Consider the following 26524-nt stretch of genomic DNA (forward strand, 5'->3'; position numbering starts at 1 on the left):
CATATATATATACACTCCAATCACTTGACTTGAGTTAAGGGTCATAGATATGACCCTTTTAAGTAGAATCTGGGTGGTGAAATTAAATTTGGGATCTTGTAAGGCCATCTCCAATGGAGGGCTAAGGGCTTGATATAGCCCAAAAAATAGTGAAAACCATCTCCAATTGAGGGCTAGGCTATTACAAAAATGAGTTTTGAAGGCTAAAAGGGCTATGGGCTGGGGTATATTTGGCCCCTTGTTTAGCCCTTGGGCTTGTGGTGTGTGGGGACCACGTTGTACACAAAAAACTCATTCGGATGGATTTGCATGGCTGATGTCAGCTAAGTTGGGATAATGTTTTTTTTTTTTTTTTTGGGATCGGCTAAAAAGTAGCCGTTTGAAATTTTTTTTTTGTCAGTTTTAAAAAAGTGTATAATTGAAACAACATTTGATCTTATCTAAAAAATTAATAACATTTGATCTAAAAAATTAATAACATTTGATCAAAAAAATAATTATATAAGTGGAAATATTAGCATAGTTATAAAATACTATATATTAGAAATACATAATGAAAAACAATAAAATAATAGGACATTTAAAATTATAGCCCTAAGGGTTGGAGATGGTAAAAATTATAGCCCTTACTATTCACATAAATAGTGATTATGGGGGGCTAAAATTTAGCCCGGGGGCTATTTTAGCCCCCCACAGCTGGAGATGGCCTAAGACACAAAAAGAAACAACGAAAAGAATCACCAGAGCACATAAACGTTCCTCTTTGAAAAGGAATTAGCAGAAACCTGATCCGTCACTATCTTCTTCCTCTCCTAGTTTCCAGTCCAAATCCAAACTCCTAATTGTTAACAACTCAAAACCAGCGTACTTATTAACCAAAATAGATTGAAAACCAAATACTGAAGAAACCAAACCAAATAGAAAAATATAAAACAGTATAAAGGAGGAAACATAATAGAAAAATGATGGGGGAGAGCAGAAAAGGCAAACAGAAAATTGCAGACAGAGCGTGTAGCAAGAGCCAGGCTTTTATTCCATTCCTTAATTAACCCATATGCATCTTTACAATACCTGCCATGTATTTATATTCACCTATGAAACAATGAATCTGCTACTTCTACTCTTTATTGGGCGTTCTTGTTTTCGAGATCTAGTATCGATAATCGTTCTGGGATTTCTTGGTCCCTGAGAAAATCTCCGGCCCGGAAGTGTTTTTAACTGTCCGGTGGAATTTCACCCCCTACCCACCTCGCAAAGTTTCTTCCTTTTCTGTTTTCCATTATCTAATTTCACAATTTTTTTTTTTTGGGAAGAAATTTAGTGTCTTTGAAAAACCCACATGCAACAGTCTCTAGAACCCCGGGAATCTGGAGTGTCCTTCCAAACTATCAATTAAACCGCTTCTACATGACCCAAGAATCAGTTTCAAAATTGTCATGGTTGGATTGACTGACCTAGTTTGTTCAATTGGACTCCAGCAGACCGGTTTGTTCAGTTTGAATCCAGAAGACACGATTGTGTTAAGTGTTTAAGTTCACTCTTTACCATCCATTTGGCACAAACCCTTTTGTTTTCATCTCCTGGGTTTTGCTATAAAACCCACCTCAAGTTTCTTCAGTTCCTCACATTCACTCAAAGCACTCTGTTTTCATTGCTCTGTTTTCTGTACTCTGCTCTTGCTCTGCTTCTAAGAACTTTCCTTTCCTTGTTTTACCAAAATGGCCAAATTTCTGAGCATTTTCACAATGAGGAACTTGCTTGTGCTGTCTCTGGCGCTCAATCTAAGCTTGATTATGAGGGTTTTTTTCGATGGTGAGAAACAGGGCTTCTTCTTCTCCGTGGAGCAGAGAGGTCGATCAATGGCCGAAGACAAGGAAGCTCACGCAACCCAGAGGACGCTTCAGTCAGTTTCTTCTTCGTCTGGCCAAGAAGGCATGGAAAAAGTCATTAACCTGGACCAGTGAGTGCATTCAATTCAATACTCTGTTTTTATTTCTCTCTGCTTTTCAATTGTGTATAATCAATTCCACCATCGATGTTTCTTCAAGTATCATTTACCGTCTTGTCAGTCTCGGCCAGCCTGTTGTATGTTGTCATTTCGATTGTCTTCGAGTTTTTGCGCACTCCAAATTAGTGGTCAAAGTGAATAGTGTGTAAAAATTTCCATGGGCAAAGTTGTCTTCTTCCCCACTGCAAAAGTTTGGAGCATGGGGGAAGAAATGTCAGGCTAGTAGTGATGATGGCATCTCGAATCTAAAAGGAGGTCAAGATATGTCAGAAACCTCAGTTGACGTCAGTGATGAGATTTGCCAAGAATCATTCTCACAAAAACAAGCTGTTAAATTATTTAATGATACTTAGAGAGCTATAGAACACCCCACCAAAAATTAGTTTAAAGCTTTAATCTTTGCACTGTTCTTGCTTGAGATTTTCCATGGTGGCATGTTAGAGTTGGGCAGTGGAGCCAACCCTTTTGTTCTTGAGCACTGCTTTTTCTTATTGACCCAAAAAAAGGCAGAGTTTTTCATCGTGGACCGCAGACTTGCTCATTGAAAATTCACATGTTCATAGCAAAGCTGCAGAATTTGAAGTCCCCCAGATGCTTGTTTTTGTGGGTATACTAAATAAACCTATACCCTTAGTGCATGTTAGCACGAAGCATAAACTACGCTTTAGATGTACATGTATGTGGCCTTTGTGAAAGTGAAAGTGTTGTAAAAAGACTACAGTGGGTGTGATGTTCCAAATCTTTGAACTTTTGGCCGCCCCAAATTGTGAATTAGCTTTTAGGGGCTTCTTTTTTAGTCCCATAATTGGGATGGTCTGGATGGATCTTCTTTACCACTTTGTGGGACCTCTCAAGATTTTAACCCCTCTTTAGGTCTCCACCAATTGACACCCACCAACCTACTCAGGACTTTGATCTGGTGCTAAAAATGTGTAACACCTAATCATTGATTTCTTGATGGAAGGGGACCCAAACCGCACCCTCCAATTGCTGTTTTCCCCATATCACCTTACCTCAATGTCTCCATGCATTTTCAGAATCTCAATTTGCTGTTGCACAGTTTCCTGACTTTCCTCCATCTTTGGAGTGAAAGTTCTTACATTTTTTACTTTGATACTAACATGTAATGAGTCCTGTCATTGTGTTTTTTTTTTTTTTTTTTGCACTTTTATTTTGAAATGGGTTGGTGAATTTTGTGAAGATTTGATGAATTTCCAAGAATTCTACATGAAGATACCCGCTTTATACTATGCTTGGCTGCTTGTTGAACATGCTATCACCTAATTTTTATGACTCTCAGTATGTTTTTTCACTTTTACTTTGTAATGGATAAGTGCATTTTGTGAAGATTTGATGAAATTCCAAGACAAACACAAAAGATGCAAGCTTTTTATAGTATATTAGCAAAGATACAAGCTTTTTATAGTATATTAGCTCAACATGCACATGATCTGTTTGTGTTAATGTTGACTAAATGCAGCGGTGACCCGACTATGTATGAAAAATACTGGATGATGATGGGTGAGAGAACCACAGTTGTGATTCCTGGGTGGCACTCCATGAGCTATTTCTCAGATGTTAAAAACCTCTGCTGGTTTTTGGAGCCCGAGTTTGCCAAGCAGGTTTTCAGATTACACAGAGCTGTGGGCAATGCCGTCACTGAAGGCTGTCACATTGTGGTTGGGACAGGTTCATCTCAGCTCATTTTAGCTGCGCTTTTCGCTCTTTCTCCGAAAGATGGATCTGAGCCCATGAGTGTGGTATCTACAGCCCCATACTACTCGGTGAGTTTTATATTTTGTGTTTGCATTCTATTGATTGGTTTAATACATTGCTTTCAACGTGTACAGCTTGATTTTTTTTTTTAAGATGGAGGTGGCTCACTAGTTTACTTGCTGGAAAATTCAGGCAAAGTCAAATGCCATTAGTGAAGAACCGTATGGTTTATTCCCTTATTTTATATTTGTTTAAGGAATCACTTAGCTTGGTGGACATGCTTTTGTGAATGGTGTCCACTTTAATTACAAGTTGTTACTATGGTATAAGATATTTTGTGCGAAGTTTTTTTGATAAGATATTTTGTGCGAAGTTGGTGGTGTCATCTTTCTCAATGGCTTGGCTTTTCATGCATATGAAGAACATGATTTTGGTAGGTTATTGCTACCCACCATTACCACCCCTTTTTTTTTTCAGACTTTCCTTCTCTTTCTTATGGCATTTGATAAGTAACTTTCAAATACCGAACTTTGATTTTAAAGTTTAAACCATTACCTTTTTTCTTATGAACTGTTTAATTTTCCCAGGAGAACAAGGGCAGAGAACCATTTAATAATGAAAACTATTTTCCCTACCTTGATTCTTAAGCTTTAATGTGGAATCTCAATAATTTTTGGTCCATTGTCCCCCTCCTTAAATGTTACTAAATCTTCTGTCCCCTTGTCTTGAGTCCCATTTTATCCCCCCCTGCACAGAGTGATGTTGCATATGTTCATGCATGTGCCCATTTGGATTAGATCAAACTTGTAAAATGGAGATATCTAGCTTCCGATTTTCATATAATAATGACTCAAATATTCTCTGGTACCTTTCAAGTCAACTCTATAACATTGAGCATGAATTAAAGAATCTGTAGAACATGTTAATGTACATGGTTTATTGGTTTGTACTTGATGAATTCTCTTTCACATTCTTCTCTCATTTCAAATTCATGAAGATTGGGCCTGTCTGTTGCAACGATGGTTTTGCATTCTGATATGGAGCTAAAAAGATAGTATCTCACATGGTGTTTTTTTTCTTTTTATTTTTTATTTTAAGAAAGTATATCACATGTTAGCATGTTTCAATTATATTAAAGTTTGCTGGCTTTTTCACATGTCGAAGATTTGCAGTCTTACACTGGATCTTGATAATCTCTTTGCAGTCTTACCCTGTAATGAGTAACCACCTCAAGTCGGGCCTGTACGTCTGGGCTGGAGATGCCCGAAGCTTCAACAAAGAAGGCCCATACATTGAGTTGGTCACCTCTCCAAACAACCCTGATGGTTTTGTCAGGCACTCTATGGTGAATCGAACTGGAGGCATATTGGTGCATGATTTGGCTTACTACTGGCCACAATATACCCCCATTTCCTCACCTGCAGATCATGATCTGACATTGTTCACCGTCTCAAAAGCCACTGGTCATGCCGGGACGCGCATTGGGTAAGCAGTGATCCTATCAAATTTATCATTTTCTCTGGTTTACTTTATTTGGGTAATGTTGTTTGCACCCGTTGCTTCCAGTTGTGCTGCTCCACTAAATATTTTTCTTCTGCATGTATTTCCAGGTGGGCTCTAGTGAAAGATGCAGAAGTGGCCAAGAAAATGGTCAAGTTCATAGAGCTCAACACCATTGGCGTCTCCAGGGATTCACAGCTTCGAGCTGCCAAGATCTTGGAAGTCATGACCAACACCACCGAAATTGGCAGCTCGGATTCAGGGGAATCCTTCTTTGAGATAAGCTACCACCTCATGGCAGAGAGGTGGCGGCTGCTTCAAGCGGCGGTGAACAATAGCAGTATGTTTAGTCTGCCTGACTTTGCACCAGGGTTCTGCCACTTCCTTCAACAGCAGACGCAGCCTCAACCTGGTAAGTGAAAATACCACAAACCATTAATAATTGACATTATTAGTGAAACACAAAAAAAGAAATGAAAAAAAAAGGACATTATGAGTTGATTAATTTACCTTTCTCGGCAGCTTTCGCATGGCTCAAATGTGAAGATGATGCCGTGGAGGATTGCGAAAGCTTCCTGAAAGGGCACAAGATTTTGACGCGAGGAGGAAGAAGTTTTGGGGTTAGCCCAAAGTATGTCCGCATAAGCATGCTGGATAGGGACATTAACTTCAGTTTGTTTCTGAAGAGATTATCCATAATCCAGTCATGACATCATGACTGCGGGCTGCTTTTCTTCCTCAATCTTGTGCCCAATATGGAAGAGTTTGCGCTGGTGTGAGAGGACACTGAGGAAGGAGAAGGGGATCAATTGGTTTATATGTAGAATAGTAATAGTAGAAAGTGATGCAATTTGTATCCATCTATTTGAACATATGGTTTTTCTGAATGAAATAGAGGGGTCCAAATTCAACCATATCCACTTGCACACACACACTAGCAAGCAGCAGCAAGGCTTCAGACTATGGTATTCCATAATCCCCCCTTTATTCAGTCCAGGAATAATTAAAATTGAAGGCAATATTGGTATCTGACAGTGAATACGTATTAGGTAAAAGAAACAACAATATTACCAAACTTCTGTCCATGGAATAGAATTTGACAAAATTTCAAAGCAGCTATAAGCAGCTTCGTGTTGAGTGGGGCAATTGCTTATATCGTATTTCTCAAATGCAATTCCGATCTTCACATATCTTTTGGGAAGGGAATCAAGTTGCAGATGTTTTGGCGAATTATGGTGCGGCCTCTAGTGATCTGATTTGGTGGGACCTAGCTCATTCTTTCATTGACAGACATTTTCAGAGTGACCTTTCGGGAATGCCAAATTTTTGTTTTTGTTAGTTTGTCTTTCCTTGAGCTTATTTCTGTTTTGTATGGGAGGTTTTGTTTTTTTGGTCCTCCTCCCCTTGTATTTTTTTTTTCTTCTTCTTCTTCTTCAATAAAATCTCAAAGGTTTTTTTTTTTTTTTTTTTTCCGACAAAGATCTCAAAGGTTAAGGTGGCTCTTTGCATCTCTTAACCTTTGACTTCAACCAAAAAAAAAAAAGTTTTACCCTAGGCTCAAGTGAGAGCTATGACATCGCTCCTTAGATTGCCTCCCGGCAACTCTTTCCATATATGTCTGCTCCCACTGAGATCAGCAATGGTGGCTCTCCAATTTTTCCCATGCCATCCATTTCCATTCCAGACTAATTTTTATGACTGATGTTACAATAGTCTCCAGGATCCCATATGTGCTTGAGACCGGAGCTGTGTCTGCACTTCTTCATTTGAGTGTTGGAATGGAATCTGATGAAGAGAGCAAAAAATTGGGAACCATGAGCTAAGGGCTTATGAAAACAAGTGATACTTATGTACTGAAAGTTGAGTGGTATTTATGGAAACTAGGACGGCAAAAACCGATAACAACTAGAGTTTGTGGAACTAGGGACAAGATTTTCACTAATTAATTTCAAGCCACCTTCCCGAAAGCGCATGCATAAGTTTTCAAAATAAATAGCTAGCGAACAACGACATTGAAGTTGATTGGACTACAGATAAGGTTTTCACAATTTTCAGAGGAGCATTAAATGAAATGCTTAATTTATGGAAATCAATAGCTAACAACACTAGAGTCGGTTCAACTAAAGATACTATTTCACAAAATTTCACACAAACATTAGAAGAATTGATGTATAAGTCACAGAAAACACATGCATCAGTTTTCAAAATAAATAGCTAGCAAACAGCAACATTGAAGTTGGTTGGACTATAGATAAGGTTTTCACAATTTTCAGAGGAGCGTTAGAGGAAACGCATGCTTAATTTATGGAAATCAATAGCTAACAATACTAGAATCGGTTCAACTAGAAACAATACTTCACAAAATTTCACGAAAACGTTAGAAGAACTGATGTAGAAGTTAGAGAAAGTTAATAGATAACGACACTCTAGTTTGTTTAACTACATATATACCGACTTCAAGAAGTTCATGTGACTTTACTATGTACGAGCTATTTATTTTCATGACTTATAAATGAGATTATTCTAACGCTCACATGAATTTTATTGAAGTCAGTACGTAGTTAAACAAACTAGAGTGTTGTTATCTATTAACTTTCTCTGACTTATACATCAGTTCTTCTAAAGTTTGCGTGAAATTTTGTGTCTAGTTGAACCGACTCTAGTGTTGTTTGCTATTGATTTCTGTAAATTAAGCATGAGTTTCGTCTAACGTTCCTTTGAAAATTGTGAAAACCTTATTTGTGGTCCAACCAATTTCAATGTTGCTACTTGCTAGCTATTTATTTTGAAAATCAATGCATGCGTTTTTTGTGACTTATACATAAGTTCTTCTAACATTTGAGTGAAATTTTGTGAAATAGTGTCTCTAGTTGAACCGACTCTAGTGTTGTTAGCTATTGATTTCTGTAAATTAAGCATGCGTTTCGTCTAACGCTCCTCTGAAAATTGTGAAAACCTTATCTGTAGCCCAACCAACTTCAATATCGTTGTTTGCTAGCTATTTATTTTGAAAACTGATGCATGCGTTTTCGGGAAGGTCGCTTGAAATTAATTAGTGAAAATCATATTCCTAGTTCGACAAACTCTAGTCTTGTTATCGGTTTTGCCGTCCTAGTTTCCATAAATACCGCTCAATCTTCAGTACATAAGTATCACTTGTTTCCTTAAGCCCTAAGCTCATGGTTCCCAATTTTTTGCTCTCTTTATCGGATTCCATTCCAACACTCAGATGCAGAAGTGCAGACACAGCTCTGGTCTCGAGCACATATGGGATCCTGGAGAGCACTATTGTAACATCAGTCATAAAAATTAGTCCGGAATGGAAATGGATGGCATGGGAAAAATTGGAGGGCGGCCATTGCTGATCTCAGTGGGAGCAGACATATATGGAAAGAGTTGCCGGACAGTGATCTAAGGAGCGATGTCATAGCTCTCATTTGAGCCTAGGGTAAAACTTCTTTGCTTCTTATAGCTGCTTTCATTTTTGTAGTCAATTTTGTCAAATTCTATTCCATGGATAGAAATTTGGTAATATTGTTGTTTCCTTTACCTAATAAGTGTCAGATACCAATATTGTCTTCAATTTTAATTATTCCTGGCCTGAATAAGGGGGGATTATGGAATACCATAGTCTGAAACCTTGCTGCTGCTTGCTTAAGTGTGTACCATAGTCAAGGTTATATTTTTCTAATGTGGGAGTTGTATTTTACACATTCTCAACATTTACTACATCATCATCCTGATCACTGATGGTGGCCTTCTTATTTTAATCTCGACATCACAAAACCACATGCTACTTCCACCTTCCTGCATTTCCTGTCATTCATCAGAAGTAAACATGAACCCTCTTTTTGACCACTTAAGGCAAACATACCAGACAACATGATGCTCATGCTCTAAATCCTTTATTTTACACGCAAACACATCAGATATCAACTACAAAGTAATTCCAAGAGATCGAGTATAATTCAACTACTCAGCTTAGATTATGCTATATATTAGAGTTGTAAATTTTCACCTTTCTAATTCATCAAGCTGTGTTTTCAACTTGACATAAAGAGGGTAAATAGCAAAAATCATACCTTAGCAACAACTAAGCTTTAAACCAATGAAAACAACAACGAAACTGAAAAATAGGTATGAACCTGAACATGCAATTTTCACAGGAAAAGAAAGAGAATATATATATATATATATATATATATATATATATATATATACGGAGCGGTTCCAAAGAGGACGTCCGCACTATTGCTAAAGTGCGGACGTCGATGCAGCAGCTCGGCTCGGAGCGTGACGGAGCGGCGGAGCTTGCCGGACGGATGCCAGCGGTCGGACGGACGGGTCTGCAGTGGGTGGAGTCGCCGGCGACGTGGTTGCAGCCTTGCCCAGAAACCTGCAGTTGCAGGTGAGCTTGCTGCCCAGAAACCTGCAACTCCGACCTCCTCCAACCTCGAACGCTGCCCAGAACCGTCCGCCAAGCCTCCGGCCTCCGTCTGCCAAGCCCCGAGCCGCCGTCGCCGCCTGGAACACCGCTGCTGCGTCGCCGTCCGCACTTTAGCAAAGTGCGGACGTCCGCTTCAAAACCCGCCTGTATATATATATATATATATATATATATATATATATATATATATATATATATATATATATTAACTTGTGAAGATCAAGCTCTTTCTTATGAATTGACGAAATTAAATCCAGGTTCTTCCATGAACAACCTTCTTCCAGCTTCGGTTCAAATCGTTGCTCTTGTGCTTCATTCTCTTTCTCTCTGATGAATTAAGACACTGCAATTTCAGAGGTCTTTCAGATTCTCCTTGCTGCTGCTTTCTCTTTCTGCTCTTCTCAATTCATTTGTTCTTCTTTATGTGATGAATCAATGCGGTGCAATTTGAGAGGTCTTTCAAATTCTCCAGCACTCCTTTGCTTTCGGTTTCTTTTCTTCTTCATCGAGAAAGAACAGAAAATATGCAATCTCAGGGTTCAAAAAACCAAAAACAGAAAACTTTCAAGTGAAAACGTATTTATATGAAAATACCATGCAACGCTAGAGATAGTCCATGATGTTGCAGCCCGTGGCCCATTTAGCTCAGTCTCTTTATACTTGTAGTCTCTCAATAAATACTAGCAAATCCAAAACCCTATGGCGCGGAGAACGGTCAAGTATCGACTATCGACACATAGTCGATGTTGAAGAGCTCCACGATGCTTCAATTCATCAACTATCAATTTCATGGTCTTCCAAACGGACGGCAGTTCATGGCCTTCCAAACTATCAATTTCTTCCCTTTCTGTTTTCCATTATCTGATTTCAAAAAAAAAAATTTTAGGAAGATATTTACTGTCTTTGAAAAACCCACATGCAACAGTCTCTATAACCCCCAGGAATCTGGAGTGTCCTTCCAAGCTATCAATTAGACCGCTTCTACATGACCGCAGGAATAAGTTTCAAAATAAGTCATGGTTGAATTGACTGACCTAGTTTTCTACATGACCGCAGGAATAAGTTTCAAAATAAGTCATGGTTGAATTGACTGACCTAGTTTCTTCAGTTTGACTCCAGAAGACCCGCTTGTGTAAGCGTTAGAGTTCACTGTTTACCACCCACCTCAAGTTTCTTCAGTTCCTCACATTCACTCAAAGCACTCTGTTTTCATTGCTCTGTTTTCAGTACTCTGCTTTTGCTCTGCTTTCAAGTACTTCCCCTTCCTTGTTTTACCAAAATGGCTAACTTTTTGAGCATTTTCACAATAAGGAATTTGCTTGTGCTGTCTCTGGCGCTCAATGTGAGCTTGATTATGAGGGCATTTTTCGATGGTGAGAAACAGGGCTTCTTCTCTGTGGAGCAGAGAGGTCCGTCAATGGCTGCAGACAAGGAAACTCACGCAACCCAGAGGACCCTTCTGTCAGTTTCTTCTTCGTCTGATAATGAAGACATGGAAAGAGTCATCAATCTCAACCAGTGAGTACATTCAGTTCAATACTCTGTTTCTTTCTCTCTGTTTTTCAATTGTGTATAATCAATTTCCACCATTGACGTTTCTTTCTCTCAACATGCACCTGACCTGTTGTGTTAATGCCTGACTGAATGCAGCGGTGACCCGACTATGTACGAAAAGTACTGGATGATGATGGGTGAGAGAACCACATTTGTGATTCCTGGATGGCACTCCATGAGCTATTTCTCAGACGTTAAAAACCTCTGCTGGTTTCTGGAGCCCGAGTTTGCCAAGCAGGTTTTCAGACTACATAAATCGGTGGGCAACGCCGTCACTGAAGGCCGTCACATTGTGGTTGGGACAGGTTCATCTCAGCTCATTTTAGCTGCACTTTTCGCTCTTTCTCCGAAAGATGGAGCTGAGCCAATGAGTGTGGTATCTACAGCCCCATACTACTCGTCTTACCCCGTGATGGCAAACTACCTCAAGTCGGGATTGTACAACTGGGCTGGAGATGCCCAAAGCTTCGATAAGGAGGGCCCTTACATCGAGTTGATCACCTCTCCGAACAACCCTGATGGATTCATCAGGCTGCCTACGGTGAATCGAACTGGAGGTATATTGGTCCATGATTTGGCTTACTACTGGCCCCAATATACCCCCATTTCCTCACCGGCAGATCATGATCTGACATTGTTCACCATCACAAAACTCACCGGTCATGCCGGGACGCGCATTGGGTGGGCTCTAGTGAAAGATCCAGAGGTTGCCAAGAAAATGGTCAAGTTCATAGAGCTCAACACCATTGGCGTCTGCAGGGTTTCACAGCTCCGAGCTGCCAAGATCTTGGAAGTACTGACCAACACCACTGAAAAACTTGGCAGGTCGGATTCTGGCGAATCCTTCTTTGAGATAAGCTACCACCTCATGGCAGAGAGGTGGCGACTGCTTCGAGCGGCGGTGAGCAATGGCAGTATGTTTAGTCTGCCTGAATTTGCACCAGGGTTCTGCCACTTCCTTCAACAGGAGACGCAGGCTCAACCTGGTAAGTGAAAAATACAACCATTAACAATTGACATTATCTGTCAAACACAGAAAGAAGGAAAAAAAAAAAAAAAAAAAGGACATTATGAGTTGATTTATTTACCTTTCTCTGCAGCTTTCGCATGGCTCAAATGTGAAGACGATGCAGTGGAGGATTGCGAAAGCGTCCTGAGAGGGCACAAGATTTTGACCCGAGGAGGAAGACAGTTTGGGGTTTCCCCAAAGTATGTCCGAGTTAGCATGCTGGATAGGGACATTAACTTCAGTTTGTTTCTGAAGAGACTGTCCAAAATCCAGTCATAACATCGTGACTGGGGCTGCTCCTTCCTCAATCTTGTCATTCTTGTGCCCAATTTAGGAGAGGCTGCGCTGGTGTGCGAGGACACTGAGGAAGGAGGAGGGGAGTGTGATCAATAGGTTTATATGTAGAATAGTAATTGAAAGTGATGCAATTTGTATCCATGTATTTGATCATATGGTTTTCTCAATGAAATTTACCGGGGTCCAAATCCATCCATATCCATTTTCACAAACACACACCTGCAAGAATAATTAAAATTGAAGGCAATGTTGTTGTGACAATGCATGCTTATTATGTAAGAGAACTAACAAATATACCAAACTTCTTTCAATGGAATAGATGTGATCACTTGACAAAATTGAGTCAATTGACTACAAAAATGTGAGCAGTTAAAACAAGCAAAGAAGTTTTACCCTGGGATAAAAAAGGAGAGCTGTAACATCTCCTTAGAGCACCCCGCCGGCAACTCTTCCCACGTCTGCTCCCATTAAGGTCAGCAGTGGCCGCCCTCCAATTTTTCCCATGCCATCCTGTAATTACCGGATGGAACAAAACTGATAGAGTTTGAGTAATGACAGTTATTCAAACAAGCAACAACACAAATAAAACAACACAAGAATTGCTGACGCAGTGTAAACCTCTCCACTGAGGAAACTTCACTGCATGGCTTTTAACGTAGCCAACACGAGAATCAAATCCAATATGAATCAAATCGTTACAGATCACAAGTAGTGGTATTCAACACAACCACATTGACTAGCAACAATGCTAACTTGCTCACAACTGTAAAAGACCTATTCTAAACAACTATGAAGCAATCTGTATAGATGAAGAAATCTGGACACGCCTTCAGATTCAATCTTGCCTTGAAGCCTCACTGATCTCAATCACATATGCAAGTGATGAATGCAGTGAACAAGCAGTATGATCAATCAATCAAACAAACAATGAGAGTTTTGTAAAACAGTTAGTGCAGACTATGCAGCACAATTAAAATGCTCAATCAGAAAACTCTTCTTCTCATAATGCAGTTTCAAAACCTTTTATAGAAGATAAAGACTCCCCCTCAATCCAATCACATTAAACACCGATTGAGATAAACATGGAAAGGTTTTTCAAAACAATACGCAATCACAATCTTTTATCTGATATGTATTCAAAACAATTCTAAATGCAGATAAGATTTCCTAAACTCCTTTCCTTAAACACTATTTGAATTGGAGAGTTTAGACCCACAATATATGCATCAATCACATGCAAATTGATATGATATGCAAATTAAAAGTTCTCTAAACCTAGACCATATTTTCAGAATTATATGGAGAAAGAATCGTGTACAATCAATGCGTCTAACCCTAATTGATTCCTATTAGGAAAAATCTTTTTAACAAAAGATTGCCAATTAAAATAAACATACCTAAATCAATTAGGTCTTCAATGGGACGATTTTAACTGGTGAAAAAAATCTTTGCATAATAAAATTTAAGAATAGAAAGATACTTTCCAAAAACAAACTTCCTAAAACCTAGGACTGACTCAAGGATTGCAACACAGATTGCAATCCCAATGCATATGCTGACTCATGAGATGCATTTACCTGTAACGTATTTGAGATCAGTATTAGGCCATTTTCCAACTTCTTCAGTGATGAATTGTCATGATATACTTCACTAGCTTTGTATGGGAATGCCAACAAATAACATGTACAAAATCTTGTACTTACACATCCATTTCTATTGAGTACTAAGTTTCTATGAGTGATGTTACAATATTGTTCTCCGGGATCTCATATGTGCTCAAGACCAAAGCTGTGTTTGCACTTTTGCATTTGAGTTCCAATAAAGAGAGCAAAGAATTGGTAACCATGAGCAAAAGGTTTATGGAAACAAGGGATACTTAATGTACTGAGCAAAGAGTGGTATTTATAAAAACTATGGACGGAAAAGTCGATATCAAGACACGAGTTTGTTGAACTAGGGACAAGCTTTTTACTAATTTCAAGCTACCTTCATAGAAAACACATGCATCTATTTCAAAATAAATAGCTAGCAAACTCCGACATTGAAGTAGGTTGAACTATAGATAAGGTTTTCACAATGTTAAGAGGAGTGTTAGAGGAAACGCATGATTAATTTACAGAAATCAATAGCTAACGGCACTAAAGTCTGTTCAACTAGGGACAAGGTTTTTACTAATTTCAAGCTAGCGTTAGAAGAACTGATATTTAAGTCACAGAAAATTAATAGATAGTGACATTCTAGTTTTTTCAACAATAGACCGACTTCATCAGTAGATTCATGTGAGTGTCAAAAGAAGTTCATTTATAAGTTATGAAAATAAATAGCTAGAGACATTACAAGCTGTTGAATTATATATAAACTTTACTAAATTTACAGGAGACTCATGTTTAAGTTACAAAAAGTAATAGGTAGAGGACACAATAGTTTGTTGGGGAAATCATCATTTACCCAATTTTAGCTTAAAAATTGCCCACTTACCCAAACACTCTAAGAGATTGCCCACTTACCCAAGCACTTTAAGAGATTATTTCCCTATTACCCAATTAAGTATTTTTTTTAATTCTTTTTTATTTATTTTGGGACAATTTTGCCCTCTCCTTTGTCACTTAGAGAGAGTAGTGATAAGAGACCTTGCCGGACTCCGGTGACCAGTGGCCGGCCGCGGACTCCGGTGACGGGACTCCTGCAACCGATGACCGGAATCCGGCGACCGGTGACCGGATTCCGGCGTCTGATTTTATTACCCCCCAATAATACCCAGTAATCATATTATTGCCCCCCAATAAACATATTATTGCTCCTCAATAACAAGTTTATTGGGGAACAATAATTAGTGAAAAATGAAGATGTTTTGAATTTTGAAAGCTTTCGGAGGTTTATCCAAATAAATAATTTTATTATTGCCCCCCAATAATCTTATTATTGCCCTAATAAACATTTTATTGCCCCCCAGTAATCTTTTTATTTGTTTTGTTTCGGGTTTTCACGGAGGCGGTGAAAACAGACCGACACTTCCATCAATTCTTGCCAACACCTCCATCCTGGAACACTTCAGAGAGATAGAAACAGAAGAAGACTATCTCATTCTAAAAAAAAAAGAAAAGGCCACCTAGAAATTTGCTCTGGGCACCAAATCGGAGCAAGCTTCAGCAACCCCCCCCCCCCCCCCGGCCGGGACTTTTTCTCAACCAATCCTTCCAACTGCCACCTCCTCCTCATCGTCGGCGACTGCCGGGGCCGCATCGCCCTCCTCCTCGACCTCCGCCACAAGTCCCCGTCCTCTGGTTCGACGCCGACACCACCAACAACTCCGGCCTCGCCGTCCAGGCCCTCTGCTCAGTCCAGGCCTGATCCGAATCCTACCTCCTCGGCGCCATCTCCGAACTCTCCTTCCTCTCCGTCTACGACCCCAACGAGTCGTCGAATCCAATTACGAGATCGAGAAGTCGCCGAGCTTGTTGCAGCAGACGAGCATGACGACGGCGACGATGGAGGCATAGGCTCGACGATGGCCGAGAAATTCCCATTGGTAGTCGGCGGTGATGGAAGCTATGAGGCCTAGGGCTTGACGGCGGTGGTCTGGGTGAGGAAGCAGATGTGTGTGTGTGTGTGTGTGTGTGTGAGAGAGAGAGAGAGAGATGATTGTAATTTTATAATTAAAATAAGGTTAAAACTGTCAATAGTTGTTAGATTGGGTAAATGGGGTTAAAAAACTTTTAGTGGAGTAAGTGGGCAAATAAATAATTTTATTATTGCCCTAATAAACATTTTATTGCCCCCCAGTAATCTTTTTATTGCCCCCCAGTAATTTTTTTATTTGTTTTGTTTCGGGTTTTCACGGAGGCGGTGAAAACAGACCGACACTTCCATCAATTGTTGCCAACACCTCCATCCTGGAACACTTCAGAGAGATAGAAACAGAAGAAGACTATCTCATTCTAAAAAAAAAAACGAAAAAAAAAAAGAAGGCCACCCAGAAATTTGCTCTGGGCACCAAATCGGAGCAAGCTTCAGCAACCCCCCCCCCCCCCCCCCCCCCCCGGCCGGGACTTTTTCTCAACCAATCCTTCCAACTGCCACCTCCTCCTCATCGCCGGCAACTGCCGGGGCTGCATCACCCTCCTCCTCGACCTCTGCCACAAGTCCCCGTCCTCTGGTTCGACGCCGACACCACCAACAACTCCGGCCTCGCCGTCCAGGCCTGATCCGAATCCTACCTCCTCGGCGCCATCTCCGGACTCTCCTTCCTCTCCGTCTACGACCCCAACGAGTCGTCGAATCCAATTACGAGATCGAGAAGTCGCCGAGCTTGTTGCAGCAGACGAGCATGACGACGGCGACGATGGAGGCATAGGCTCGACGATGGAGTGCGGCGGTGATGGCCGAGAAATTCCCATTGGTAGCCGGCGGTGATGGAAGCTACGAGGCCTAGGGCTTGGCGGCGGTGGTCTGGGTGAGGAAGCAGATGTGTGTGTGTGTGTGAGAGAGAGAGAGATGATTGTAATTTAATAATTAAAATAAGGTTAAAACTGTCAATAGTTGCTAGATTGGGTAAATGAGGTTAAAAAACTCTTAGTGGAGTAAGTTGGCAATTTTTAGCCTAAAATCGGGTAAGTGGTCACGGCCCCTAGTTTGTTTACACTAACGAAATTTACGTAATGTCATATGTGTTAGAGGAACTCATTTAAGTTGAGAAATAAATAGCTAGAGGCGTTACAAAATGTTGAACAACATATAAGTTTCACCTAATTCAGGCGTTACAATAATTTGTTTACACTAGCGAAATTTTATGTAATTTCAGTGTGAAATGTTAGATGAACTCATTTAAGTTGAAGTAAATAAATAATTAGAAGGGTTACAAGTTTTTTTTTTTTTTTTTTTTTTTGAATCAAACCCAAATCGGGTGCCAATTGTATTCATCACATGCCAGAATGACCATTACATATCATTCTGCTGCCTTCAACTAGACAGATCAAGAAGAAGAGCACCACACCTTCTTGGGTTACAAGTTGTTGAACCACAGATAAGCTTCAATATATAAATTCAGGAGGGCAACAAAGAGAGGGCGGGCCCAAATTATTGGGCTTACCGCAAATTCACATGGGTATCGGAGTTTTATAGAAAAATATTAAGCTTTAAGGTCCACCATAATAACGCCACCAATAGTCCACAATGTTGAAGCCCATGGCCTAGGTAGCTCAGTCTCTTTATACCTTCGGTGTCTCTCAGTAAATACAAAGCAAATCCAAAACCCTAGGGGAGCGGAGAACGGTCAAGAATCGCAGCAAGCAATGTCGATGTCGAAGAGCTCCAAGATGCTTCAATTCATCAACTACCGGATGCGGGTCACAATCCAAGACGGGCGCCAGCTCGTCGGCAAGTTCATGGCCTTCGACCGCCACATGAACCTCGTCCTCGGCGACTGCGAGGAGTTCCGCAAGCTCCCCCCGGCGAAAGGCAAGAAGACCAACGAAGAACGCGACGACCGCCGCACTCTAGGGATGGTCCTCCTCCGCGGCGAAGAGGTCGTCTCCATGACCGTCGAGGGTCCGCCTCCTCAGGAAGAGTCCAGAGCCAAAGCCTCCAGCGCCGCCGCCATGGCCGGGCCTGGAATCGGCCGCGGCGCCGGGCGAGGCGTGGTGGCGCCACTCGCGCAGGCTCAGCCGGGTCTCTCCGGTCCGGTTCGCGGTGTCGGTGGGCCTGCTCCGGGAATGATGCAGCCTCAGATTTCTCGCCCGCCGATGCCGAATCTGTCTGCTCCGCCGATGAACTATCCGTCTGCGCCGGTGCTCAGGCCACCTGGCCAGATGGCTGGATATCCACCAGGGCAGGGGCCGCCGCAGATGGCCAGGGGACCGCCGCCGTCGATGCCTCCTCCACAGTTTACTCGGCCCGGCGGTCCACCTCAGTTTCCAGGCCCTCCACCAATGCAGTTTGCTCAGAGACCAATGGGGCCTCCTGGCCAGATGATGAGGGGTCCACCGCCTCCGCCACGGCCTGGAATGCAAGGTCCACCACCTCGTCCTGGGATGCCTCCTCCACCTGGTGGTGTTCCTTTGTATGGACAGCCTCGTGGCATGCCGCCTCCACCCAACTCTCAGAACCAGCAACAGTGATTTGGTATGTTTTGATTTTCTTCAACTTTGAGTGAAAGAATTGATTGGATTTGTGCCATTGATATCTGTTGAGTTTAGTTAGAGATTCAGGGTATAATACATTGTGGCATATGCAATTATTTGTTTTATTGGAAGTGTCTATTCAACGGAATTAGGTTTGATACTTTTATATTGGTAGTCTGTCTTAGGATAATCTTAATTCAATAGCCTTGATAGCTTGTCATAGAAAGCAGCTCTTTGAACTTAAGATAACCTCTGTCAAGTCTGGAAAGGTTTGGTAATCCCTCCAACCCTAAGTGTGTCCAATAACTTTGATAATGTTTATACCTGCATTTATATACAAATGCCTAGCATAGATTTGGTTTTAGAAAATATCTCATACTGTTTCAGAAGAATGTGTATAATTGGAATGTGAAAGCACATTTCTCTCCCAGCAGTGTTTGCTCAAATGTGCATTTTTGTTTTGTTGCTTGAATACATGTTTAGGTAACATAGGTTTTTTAGTCTAGTTTTCTTTCTTAGCAGAAGTTTTACAAATTGCTCTTGCTAAATAGGATGTGGATTGGTCAAATCTCTGTATAAGGGTGCTGCTCTTCTGAGGCTGTAGTTCTTTGGTGTGTTCTATATTGGTTATGAGAAAGGATATGCACAAATTGTTCGAGGAACAACCTGATTTACTCAATGTACTGGTACCAAGAAAATCCTTATTTCACATGAATTTTATATTCTTTTATTCCAGCCCCTGCACATTTCTGTCCATGACATTGGACCTTTAACATACTACAGCTCAACTTTGCTTCTAAGTTTTGTATGATGAAAATTCAAGTTTCCATCATTGATAAACTACATTTGCATTTGGTTAACAATTAGGCTTTTGTAGAATCTTTGGTAACCATTACCTTATATAGGAGTCCTAGTTAGCTAGGACCGTCTGCTTGTTTTAGATCCTACTGTTTTCCAAATTTTGTTGATCAATTGAGAACTTGATTAACGTGTTCTAGTAGGAATTGAGCTGGAGATGTTGTCGCTTCTACTACTAAACTTGTATGCACAATTTTGTTGTGTTAATTGGTTATTCTCTTCTTGCTTAAAAGTTGACTTTATCCTTTTCTCTTGGGCAGGCATGAACAGGTTATGATCGGAGGGTTTCCAAGTGGTGTTGAATGCCTGATATTTTGAACCTAAATTCAGTTCCTTTAAATGAGTATGAGCATGTCTGAATAGAGAGTACTTTTGGCGTTAAATACAACTATGTAGCAGAACATTGAACTAGTTATTTGTACAACCTGATGATGATGTTGATTAGAATTTGGTTTGTCCTTTACGTTTCAGCGCTATACTTGCCTCCTGCTCTCTGTTGATGATGAGGTTATACCGTTAAAAAGAGTTATAGTTACAATCAGGTGCATCAGAAGCTTTTCCCAGTGTTTGGGAGTACTGCTATATCCATCAAAAAATATAATCATTGCTAACAGCACCCAAAAACTGAAGATTGTTTCTTTGATTTCTCAATTGTCATGAACATTAAAGAAAGTGCTTCCTTCATCTGCCAAAAAAAAATGGTATTGGAAAATGATGAACCAACTTTAGTGCAGTTCATTGATTTTTGGGGAACTAATCTCTTCAATTCAGTCCAGATTTGTGCGTTCTGTCTACTTGTGCGCTTTCTAACATAAATTTGTAGGCACAGAATTTTTCTGTCAAAATGATACACAATGAATAAAAAAGAAAAAGGAGTTAAGAAAGGATCCAACATTTACAATTTCACAATTTCCTATCACTAACTTTAAATAAGGAAAAAGCTTGGGTCAGAAACAAAATCTGCCGTCCATTATAACAAAAAAGAAAAGCAATAAATTTTCTGTTGAAAAACTTCTTTGGTAACCTCTTGCGCTATAAACCAATGCTATAATCAAACAAAAACCAATACAGCATAAAAAGATCACTGGAGATGAAATTGAAGGAATTCTCCGGCGGAATGTATTCTATTTACGCGATTGAAAGCAGCACAACAAGCAAGTTGCCTTTAGATTAGTCTCAGTTCATATTCGCCAGCCATTGTTATGTATCTCACCCATGGAAGAGCCTGATATCCACTTTTCTCAATGATTTTTAGGTACCGGACCTATAAAATACAAATGGCAGACAGGCACATTAGTTTAAATTAATCACAGCAAGAATCCCATTCATGAAAATAATGATGTTGATAACACACCTGAATTCCCGAGACCGTAAAATATGGTATCTCAAACTTCACACGAATGGGAGCTTTTCTTTCCGGAACTGCATCTTCAGCGACAATACTAGGAAGCCTAAACTCAGCCCTCAACATATACTCCTATACATTTTTATTTACAAACATGGTTAATAATGTTGGAAGGTGTGCATAAACAATAATATACTAGATGGAAGGCGAAAAAATCACATGGAATTAGTAAACCAAGTCTCACCTTATTACCAGGAAAAGATTTGATTTTCCAGACTAAGGCATCCTTCTCAGGAGCATATGCAGCAGATCCCATTGACGTGCGGACACTAGGATTGGTAGCATCAGCAGGAACAGGCAAATCAATTTCAACATGTGTAGCCGTGCTGTACAAAGTCAACAGAGCTTACAGTCAGAAATATTAAAGTGGTATTCATGGATGTCTTAATGAGTAACAAAATTAGTGGTCTTGCTAAGCTTTTGAAAGTTGTAACTTAGAGCCCAAATCATTTTTTCTAATTGATTCAACAAACGCTTTGAGCACTAACCCAATAAAGAAAGAAGAAACAGTCACAATCTAAAAAATCCCTCAAGTGAACATTTTAAACTACAGAAGATGTATCTATGCTTTTACCTCCGCTCCTTATACTGGCTCCTTGCTTTTACCGTGAATTCAATACGACTTCTAGAATGCTTTTCAACTTGTGCTTCCACCCAGATAAGAGGCTTCACCTGAAACCATTTATAGAAAAGTAAATAATCTTCTCTGCTTTATATTCTAAACAAATGTAAGGGAAAAGTACAGTATTAAAGATGCATAGAACGGGAAATATACCTGAGTACTGAGTCTATATGTCATCAAATCAAATGCTCCATCAGGGGGTATGAAGGAAATAGTGCGGTCATTTTCAAAACGAGCCAAACGTACACACCTAACAGGGTGGGGTAAAATAAAAGTAAATGATAAAGGCTATTGCATATGAAACAGCAGTAACATGTTATAACATAATAAATCCTAATGAACAAGAAATGATATATGAAGCAGCAGATATACAAACTAGCTATATAACGAGGAAGAAAACAACTATAAAGACATAGATATAAGAAATAGCTACATAAGGGAACATACTGATGGAACTTGATATCATCCAGATCAATGGCTTTTCCTTTTGTTGTTCGACCTTGAGCCTCCAGCAGAACTCTATCATTTAGTCCAAGCTTACACTCGGGCATACCACTGGGGAAAATGAAGCAAGTTTATCCCGTCAGTGTCTAAGATAAAGTTACTCTTTATCAACACAAGTAAACATCAAAAATCTGAGGGTGAGACTCAATTCTATTAGCAATTGTAAATACAGGCTAAATATTCATTTCCTAAGCTCAACTTTACCTATATAAGCCTTAAGTAACTGGATGGGATTTATGTTGATCAGTATCCAGTACCCTAACTCAAAATGAACGGCCTAATAGTCATGCTGAAGTTTGTATTGCCAAAATCCTAATGGTTTATGATGGTTGGCCAAAGAGCATTTTAATAAGGCAGGTAAATGGCTTTGTAGCTAATGTAGTAGCTAAGTCCTAGAATTTGTCTAGATAAAAAAGTTAAGAAGAGGAGAAAGTCATGCACCTCAAATATGTTCTCATCTTTAGGGCCCCAACAACATCTGACCGTATTATTTGTCCATTGCTATTGACAAGTATGTTGACACTTTCTACCACATCCAGGAAGACCTGAAGAAAACAGATGCAGCTTCATGATACCCCACACATGGGTTAACTAATCAATAATAAACATGAAAAGAGGATCAACCTACTTCGTTCTTCTTATATCGTAACCCTTCACTGCGCCAAGACACTGCATTTGTGACTGCCATGGGAGGACGTTGCGTAACCTCCATCCTGTAGGCATCCGTCTTGATAAACTCACTGAGGATCTTTGCTTCAGTGTATTGCGGGAAACCAAAGTCCATAATTTCATCGAGCAACTCATACTGTCGAGCACACAAGGCCTCATTAGCATACACCATCATCAAAATTGTGTCTCCAAAATTCTATCTATAAAAGATCTTACAGCTCAATTACCACTACGACGAAATTGTCTCTCAGAGACTCCTCTTCTAGCTCTTCAAAATAATGCTTAAAGACCTGAACACATAAACAAAACACATCGAGAAACACGAAAATCACTCTCTGGCAATAACATTATCAGAATGCAAAAAGTAAAACTACTCAGAGCTTGAAGAGCACGCACATCAACTACACGGTGCAGGAATAGCACTAAGCTAGCAGCATTGCAGTTCTGCCTCGACGCAATCATCAAGTAGATATTGTTATGCTGTACGAAAATATAGCTGACTCCATTGTCATACACCACAGGATCTTGCAACTGCTGATCGCCCTAAATAAAATCAAAATTTCCAGCAAAAAATTCAATCGATTTCGGCTAACACAAGCCTTAAAAGTTGAGTTGACGATTCCATTTCAAAATCAATCCAAGCGTGAATTTCAATTGAAGCACAAGGTAACGAGAGACAAAAGGATTTACCTCTTTCTCGATGAACTTGGTGAAGAAACGCTCGGCCTGAGCAGCAGAGACATCGCCACGGTAGTCGCGCCAAATCAAAACTCGGCCTTTGATGTCTAGCAGGAAAAGCGCCGAGGCGGCGCCGGCCATTTGATTCAAGATCGGGATTTGGATGGATCACCGGCTCAGTTATGGCTCTGGTTTTTCGATTTCTGCGTCATGGTGACGACTAAAAGCGACCAATGAGAAAATGGGGAGGATGATGATGATGATACTTCAGAGCTTGAATTTGTTTCAGGCGAATTTGAGCTGGCGATGATGAAATTCTATATGTATTGAATTGAATTCTGGGGACCTGTGATTCAGAATTACGTGGGCCTATTGGTCACGTTCCATTAGGAAAGCCCAATAGATTGTTTCGAGATCATCAGGTGACCCAGAATTTTGTTGTGCTCATTTTTAGATTTAAGTGTTTTAATATCAACCAATCTAAGGGTAAAAAAAAATATCTCTGATCATGTGATGACCATGTGAACATTGACTTTGATTGTTTATGATATTCGTTACTCTCTTTTTTTCTCTTTTGATTCGAAAGAGATGCGAACTTGAAAACTATATCAGTATTTTATTAAAAATAAATGTATTATTATTTATATATCATTTTATTAGAACCAAAATTCTTAATCACTAGATCAAATGCTAGCTTTTTTGGTATGAAAAATTAGGTGATTTTTTGTTTCTCTTCTTCTTCTTCTTCTTCCATGAAAGATTTGGATTTAGGGTGTCAAAAGTTTCTTTTAGGGAAAGAAAATGGTGAGAGTCAAAATGGTCCATAAGTGTGAGGATTGTTTGAGGAAAAACGTAAATTAACAGGAATGTAGAGAGAGTAATATTGCAGAGAGAATGGAGATTCATGTGTGTTTATTCATCTCATACAAGAGGGTATTTATAGGAATACATTACAAGTGTGAAAGCTCAAAGATAATCTCAAGCTTGGTATCAACTTGATTTACAGCTGCAGCTCAATCATGGTAGCTGTGATGATAATAATTGTCATGCTTGTTGCCCTTTGGCATAAAGCTTGTCACACAAGTCTCTATACCTATATTATACACTCAAGTACCTTATCTATACACTCAAGTGCCTATTTATACATGATATAGACATTTATACTATGACTCATATATACTACAATATGATTCATGTATACTACAACACTCCCCCTTGGATATTTCATGTTTAATAGCATTGTCTAGGCCGTGCGCTTCGAAATTGCCTCGTTAAAAACCTTACCAAGTAATAAAACCCTGTGGGAAAAAACAACCTTGGTCGAAGGAGAAAAAGAGCACAACGCGCGTTGAGTGTGGAGTATGTTTCTGGATACTCCCCCTGATTTAGATACTCCTCCTTGTGTCTCCCAAACGTGGTGCTTCTCTCGTTGCCTCATTAAAAACCTTGCCGAGTAATAAAAACCCTATGGGACAAAAATAACCTCGGTCGAAAGGGAAAAAAAAAGAGCACAACACACTCTTCACGTTTCGAGACCATATATGTAGACATCTCCCCCTCTGTTTGATTTTTTTAGGAGAGTCTGTTGTTGCTGATTTTATGCTTGATGTTGTCGCTTTTGATGCAGCCTTGCATCATTTGTTTCAAAACAAGCAGCATTATCTTAAATGCTTGTAGGCTCATCTGTGGTAGACTTCAAACCACAACTGTTCGAACATGCGTAAATATGGATCCAGTCCATATACATTCACGAACTACTTCGTGAAGAGCAATAATCTCTGCATTGTTCGAAGATATAGCGACTAAGGTCTATTCTGTAGACCTTCAAGGTATCGCGGTCTTACCCATGGTGAACACTTTACCAGTCTGGGAAGGCTTTTGTATGGGTCAACAGATACCAAATATCAGCAAAACCTTCCAAAACACTTCTGTCGTTTTGGGGTAGGAATAGAAAACGTAGGCCAGCGTTTGGCGGCGTTTTTGGTGTGTGATGGGTTTGATTTCATCATCTCTTTGTAGGGATAGAATAAGCCCATATCGATCGTACATCTCAAGTTATCGAAAGATATCTTTTTATACCAATCTAATGGCATTGCGTTGGCGCAGAGCTATACCTTTAGCTAACAAGTTTATGGCAAAGTGAGATGTCCAGTCTTGTGCATTGAGCTAAGTACAATAATGCGCTTTATTGTACTTGAGTAAGGCACTTCAGCCTCTCTAGCACATCTTCGTCCGATCATCCATTCAGACGAAGAGGATCCTTTTCAGGATCAAGACTACGAATGATCATGGGGTGCTTGAAGGCTTGACCTTGTCAAAATGCCTAAGCATCTATCAACACGGTGCTCAAGTTCAAAAACCGAGGCTTAATCGTGTTTCCCCAAAAATCCTTCATCTCAAACTCGGATTTCAAGTGTTCAACGGTTTCCCTTAACTCTTTAAGGGCTTCTAAATTTCTCTACGTTGGTATTCATGCTTCAACGGAGCGTGGTTCGATATCATCAATCTCAACAAACTCATGCGCATCAAAATGCGCATCTACATCATCAATTATGATGGAGTTTCTATTCCACGTCTCATGTACACTAGTGTAATTTTCATAAAGCTCTATATTCTCAGGAATAGGTTCTGACGTTGAGGCGTCCCCCAACGATAACCATAATCCAGAAGATACTCATGAGACGGATGTTGAGTGTCGATGATCTAAGGATGCCAAAATATCCTTCGAATCCACGGGCTTCCCACGCATCCTAGCTGGGGCCATGGCCTGTAACGCCAGAGTGCCACTTTCTATGGCGTTGGCGCCTTGCCTACCTCTGTGTAGAGTGGCGCTACGTCCTTTTGTAGGGACGTCCTTCCTTGCAGGCATTTTTGCAGCAAATGTGTGTGATCTCGTCACTTTAATAGGGATCGAGATGAGACATAGTGGGGACAGACCACGACAATTCCTGTCGTTCCTGCTAAACATTCGTGTTCTTATCTCCCCCTAACGACGGGAAGACTGTCTCATCAAAGTGACATCCGTAAATCAAACGGGAAAGAGATCGCCTTTCAAGGGCATTAAGTGGCGGACGATTGTTGGAGTCTCAATTCCAACTAAGTTGCTCACTTGTTTTTAAGGACCTACCATAGGCGCTG

General features: G+C 40.2%; 4 protein-coding genes across 10 annotated transcripts; 3 read left to right on the forward strand and 1 right to left on the reverse strand.

Moving 5' to 3' along the window:
• Positions 1-845: 845 nt before the first annotated feature.
• On the forward strand, positions 846-6138 carry LOC133707404 (tryptophan aminotransferase-related protein 2-like). Of its 3 annotated transcripts, none has more exons than XM_062132972.1 (5): positions 846-1960; positions 3489-3792; positions 4929-5209; positions 5335-5636; positions 5747-6138. In XM_062132972.1, the coding sequence occupies exons 1-5, from the start codon at positions 1719-1721 to the stop codon at positions 5932-5934; spliced, it is 1317 nt and encodes a 438-aa protein (XP_061988956.1). In that variant the 5' UTR covers positions 846-1718; the 3' UTR covers positions 5935-6138. The 3 variants fall into 3 exon arrangements, with proteins under 3 accessions (XP_061988956.1, XP_061988957.1, XP_061988958.1); XM_062132973.1 differs by lacking the exon at positions 846-1960 and adding an exon at positions 2992-3131; XM_062132974.1 differs by lacking the exon at positions 846-1960 and adding an exon at positions 3154-3307.
• A 2284-nt stretch (positions 6139-8422) lies between these two features.
• On the forward strand, positions 8423-12702 carry LOC133707263 (tryptophan aminotransferase-related protein 2-like). Of its 2 annotated transcripts, XM_062132819.1 has the most exons (3): positions 8423-8672; positions 10983-12211; positions 12326-12702. In XM_062132819.1, the coding sequence occupies exons 2-3, from the start codon at positions 11335-11337 to the stop codon at positions 12511-12513; spliced, it is 1065 nt and encodes a 354-aa protein (XP_061988803.1). In that variant the 5' UTR covers positions 8423-8672; positions 10983-11334; the 3' UTR covers positions 12514-12702. The 2 variants fall into 2 exon arrangements, with proteins under 2 accessions (XP_061988803.1, XP_061988805.1); XM_062132821.1 differs by lacking the exon at positions 8423-8672 and having other exon boundaries at positions 10893-12211.
• A 5048-nt stretch (positions 12703-17750) lies between these two features.
• LOC133743147 (uncharacterized) lies at positions 17751-19971 on the forward strand. 4 transcript variants are annotated; one of them, XR_009862979.1, is made up of 3 exons: positions 17751-18651; positions 19173-19336; positions 19769-19971. XR_009862979.1 is itself a non-coding variant. In XM_062170966.1 (2 exons), the coding sequence occupies exon 1, from the start codon at positions 17823-17825 to the stop codon at positions 18645-18647; it is 825 nt and encodes a 274-aa protein (XP_062026950.1). In that variant the 5' UTR covers positions 17751-17822; the 3' UTR covers positions 18648-18651; positions 19769-19971. The 4 variants fall into 4 exon arrangements, 1 of the variants encoding a protein (XP_062026950.1); XR_009862977.1 differs by having other exon boundaries at positions 19202-19336; XR_009862978.1 differs by having other exon boundaries at positions 19202-19330.
• Positions 19972-20363: 392 nt separating this feature from the next.
• Positions 20364-23823, reverse strand: LOC133743146 (AP-1 complex subunit mu-2-like). Its single transcript, XM_062170964.1, has 11 exons — positions 23399-23823; positions 23105-23251; positions 22936-22998; positions 22668-22844; positions 22481-22584; positions 21983-22090; positions 21689-21785; positions 21488-21585; positions 21098-21239; positions 20863-20985; positions 20364-20772 (listed from the first exon to the last, which is right to left on the reverse strand). Exons 1-11 carry the CDS (start codon positions 23525-23527, stop codon positions 20674-20676), a joined length of 1287 nt encoding a protein of 428 aa, XP_062026948.1. The 5' UTR covers positions 23528-23823; the 3' UTR covers positions 20364-20673.
• Between the last annotated feature and the right edge of the window lie 2701 nt (positions 23824-26524).

Source organism: Rosa rugosa, chromosome 4 (assembly GCF_958449725.1).
Source record: "Rosa rugosa chromosome 4, drRosRugo1.1, whole genome shotgun sequence".
NCBI lineage: Eukaryota > Viridiplantae > Streptophyta > Magnoliopsida > Rosales > Rosaceae > Rosa > Rosa rugosa.

Excerpts from the sequence above, each read along its gene's own strand:
- LOC133707404 (XM_062132972.1), top strand. The coding sequence starts at position 1,719 with ATGGCCAAATTTCTGAGCATTTTCACAATGAGGAACTTGCTTGTGCTG. Across the intron at positions 3,793-4,928 it reads CTACAGCCCCATACTACTCG|TCTTACCCTGTAATGAGTAA; the intron begins GTGAGTTTTATA and ends ATCTCTTTGCAG. Across the intron at positions 5,210-5,334 it reads CATGCCGGGACGCGCATTGG|GTGGGCTCTAGTGAAAGATG; the intron begins GTAAGCAGTGAT and ends ATGTATTTCCAG.
- LOC133707263 (XM_062132819.1), top strand. The coding sequence starts at position 11,335 with ATGTACGAAAAGTACTGGATGATGATGGGTGAGAGAACCACATTTGTG. Across the intron at positions 12,212-12,325 it reads GGAGACGCAGGCTCAACCTG|CTTTCGCATGGCTCAAATGT; the intron begins GTAAGTGAAAAA and ends CTTTCTCTGCAG.
- LOC133743147 (XM_062170966.1), top strand. The coding sequence starts at position 17,823 with ATGTCGATGTCGAAGAGCTCCAAGATGCTTCAATTCATCAACTACCGG.
- LOC133743146 (XM_062170964.1), bottom strand. The coding sequence starts at position 23,527 with ATGGCCGGCGCCGCCTCGGCGCTTTTCCTGCTAGACATCAAAGGCCGA. Across the intron at positions 20,986-21,097 it reads AATCTTTTCCTGGTAATAAG|GAGTATATGTTGAGGGCTGA; the intron begins GTGAGACTTGGT and ends AAAAATGTATAG. Across the intron at positions 20,773-20,862 it reads TTACGGTCTCGGGAATTCAG|GTCCGGTACCTAAAAATCAT; the intron begins GTGTGTTATCAA and ends TGTATTTTATAG.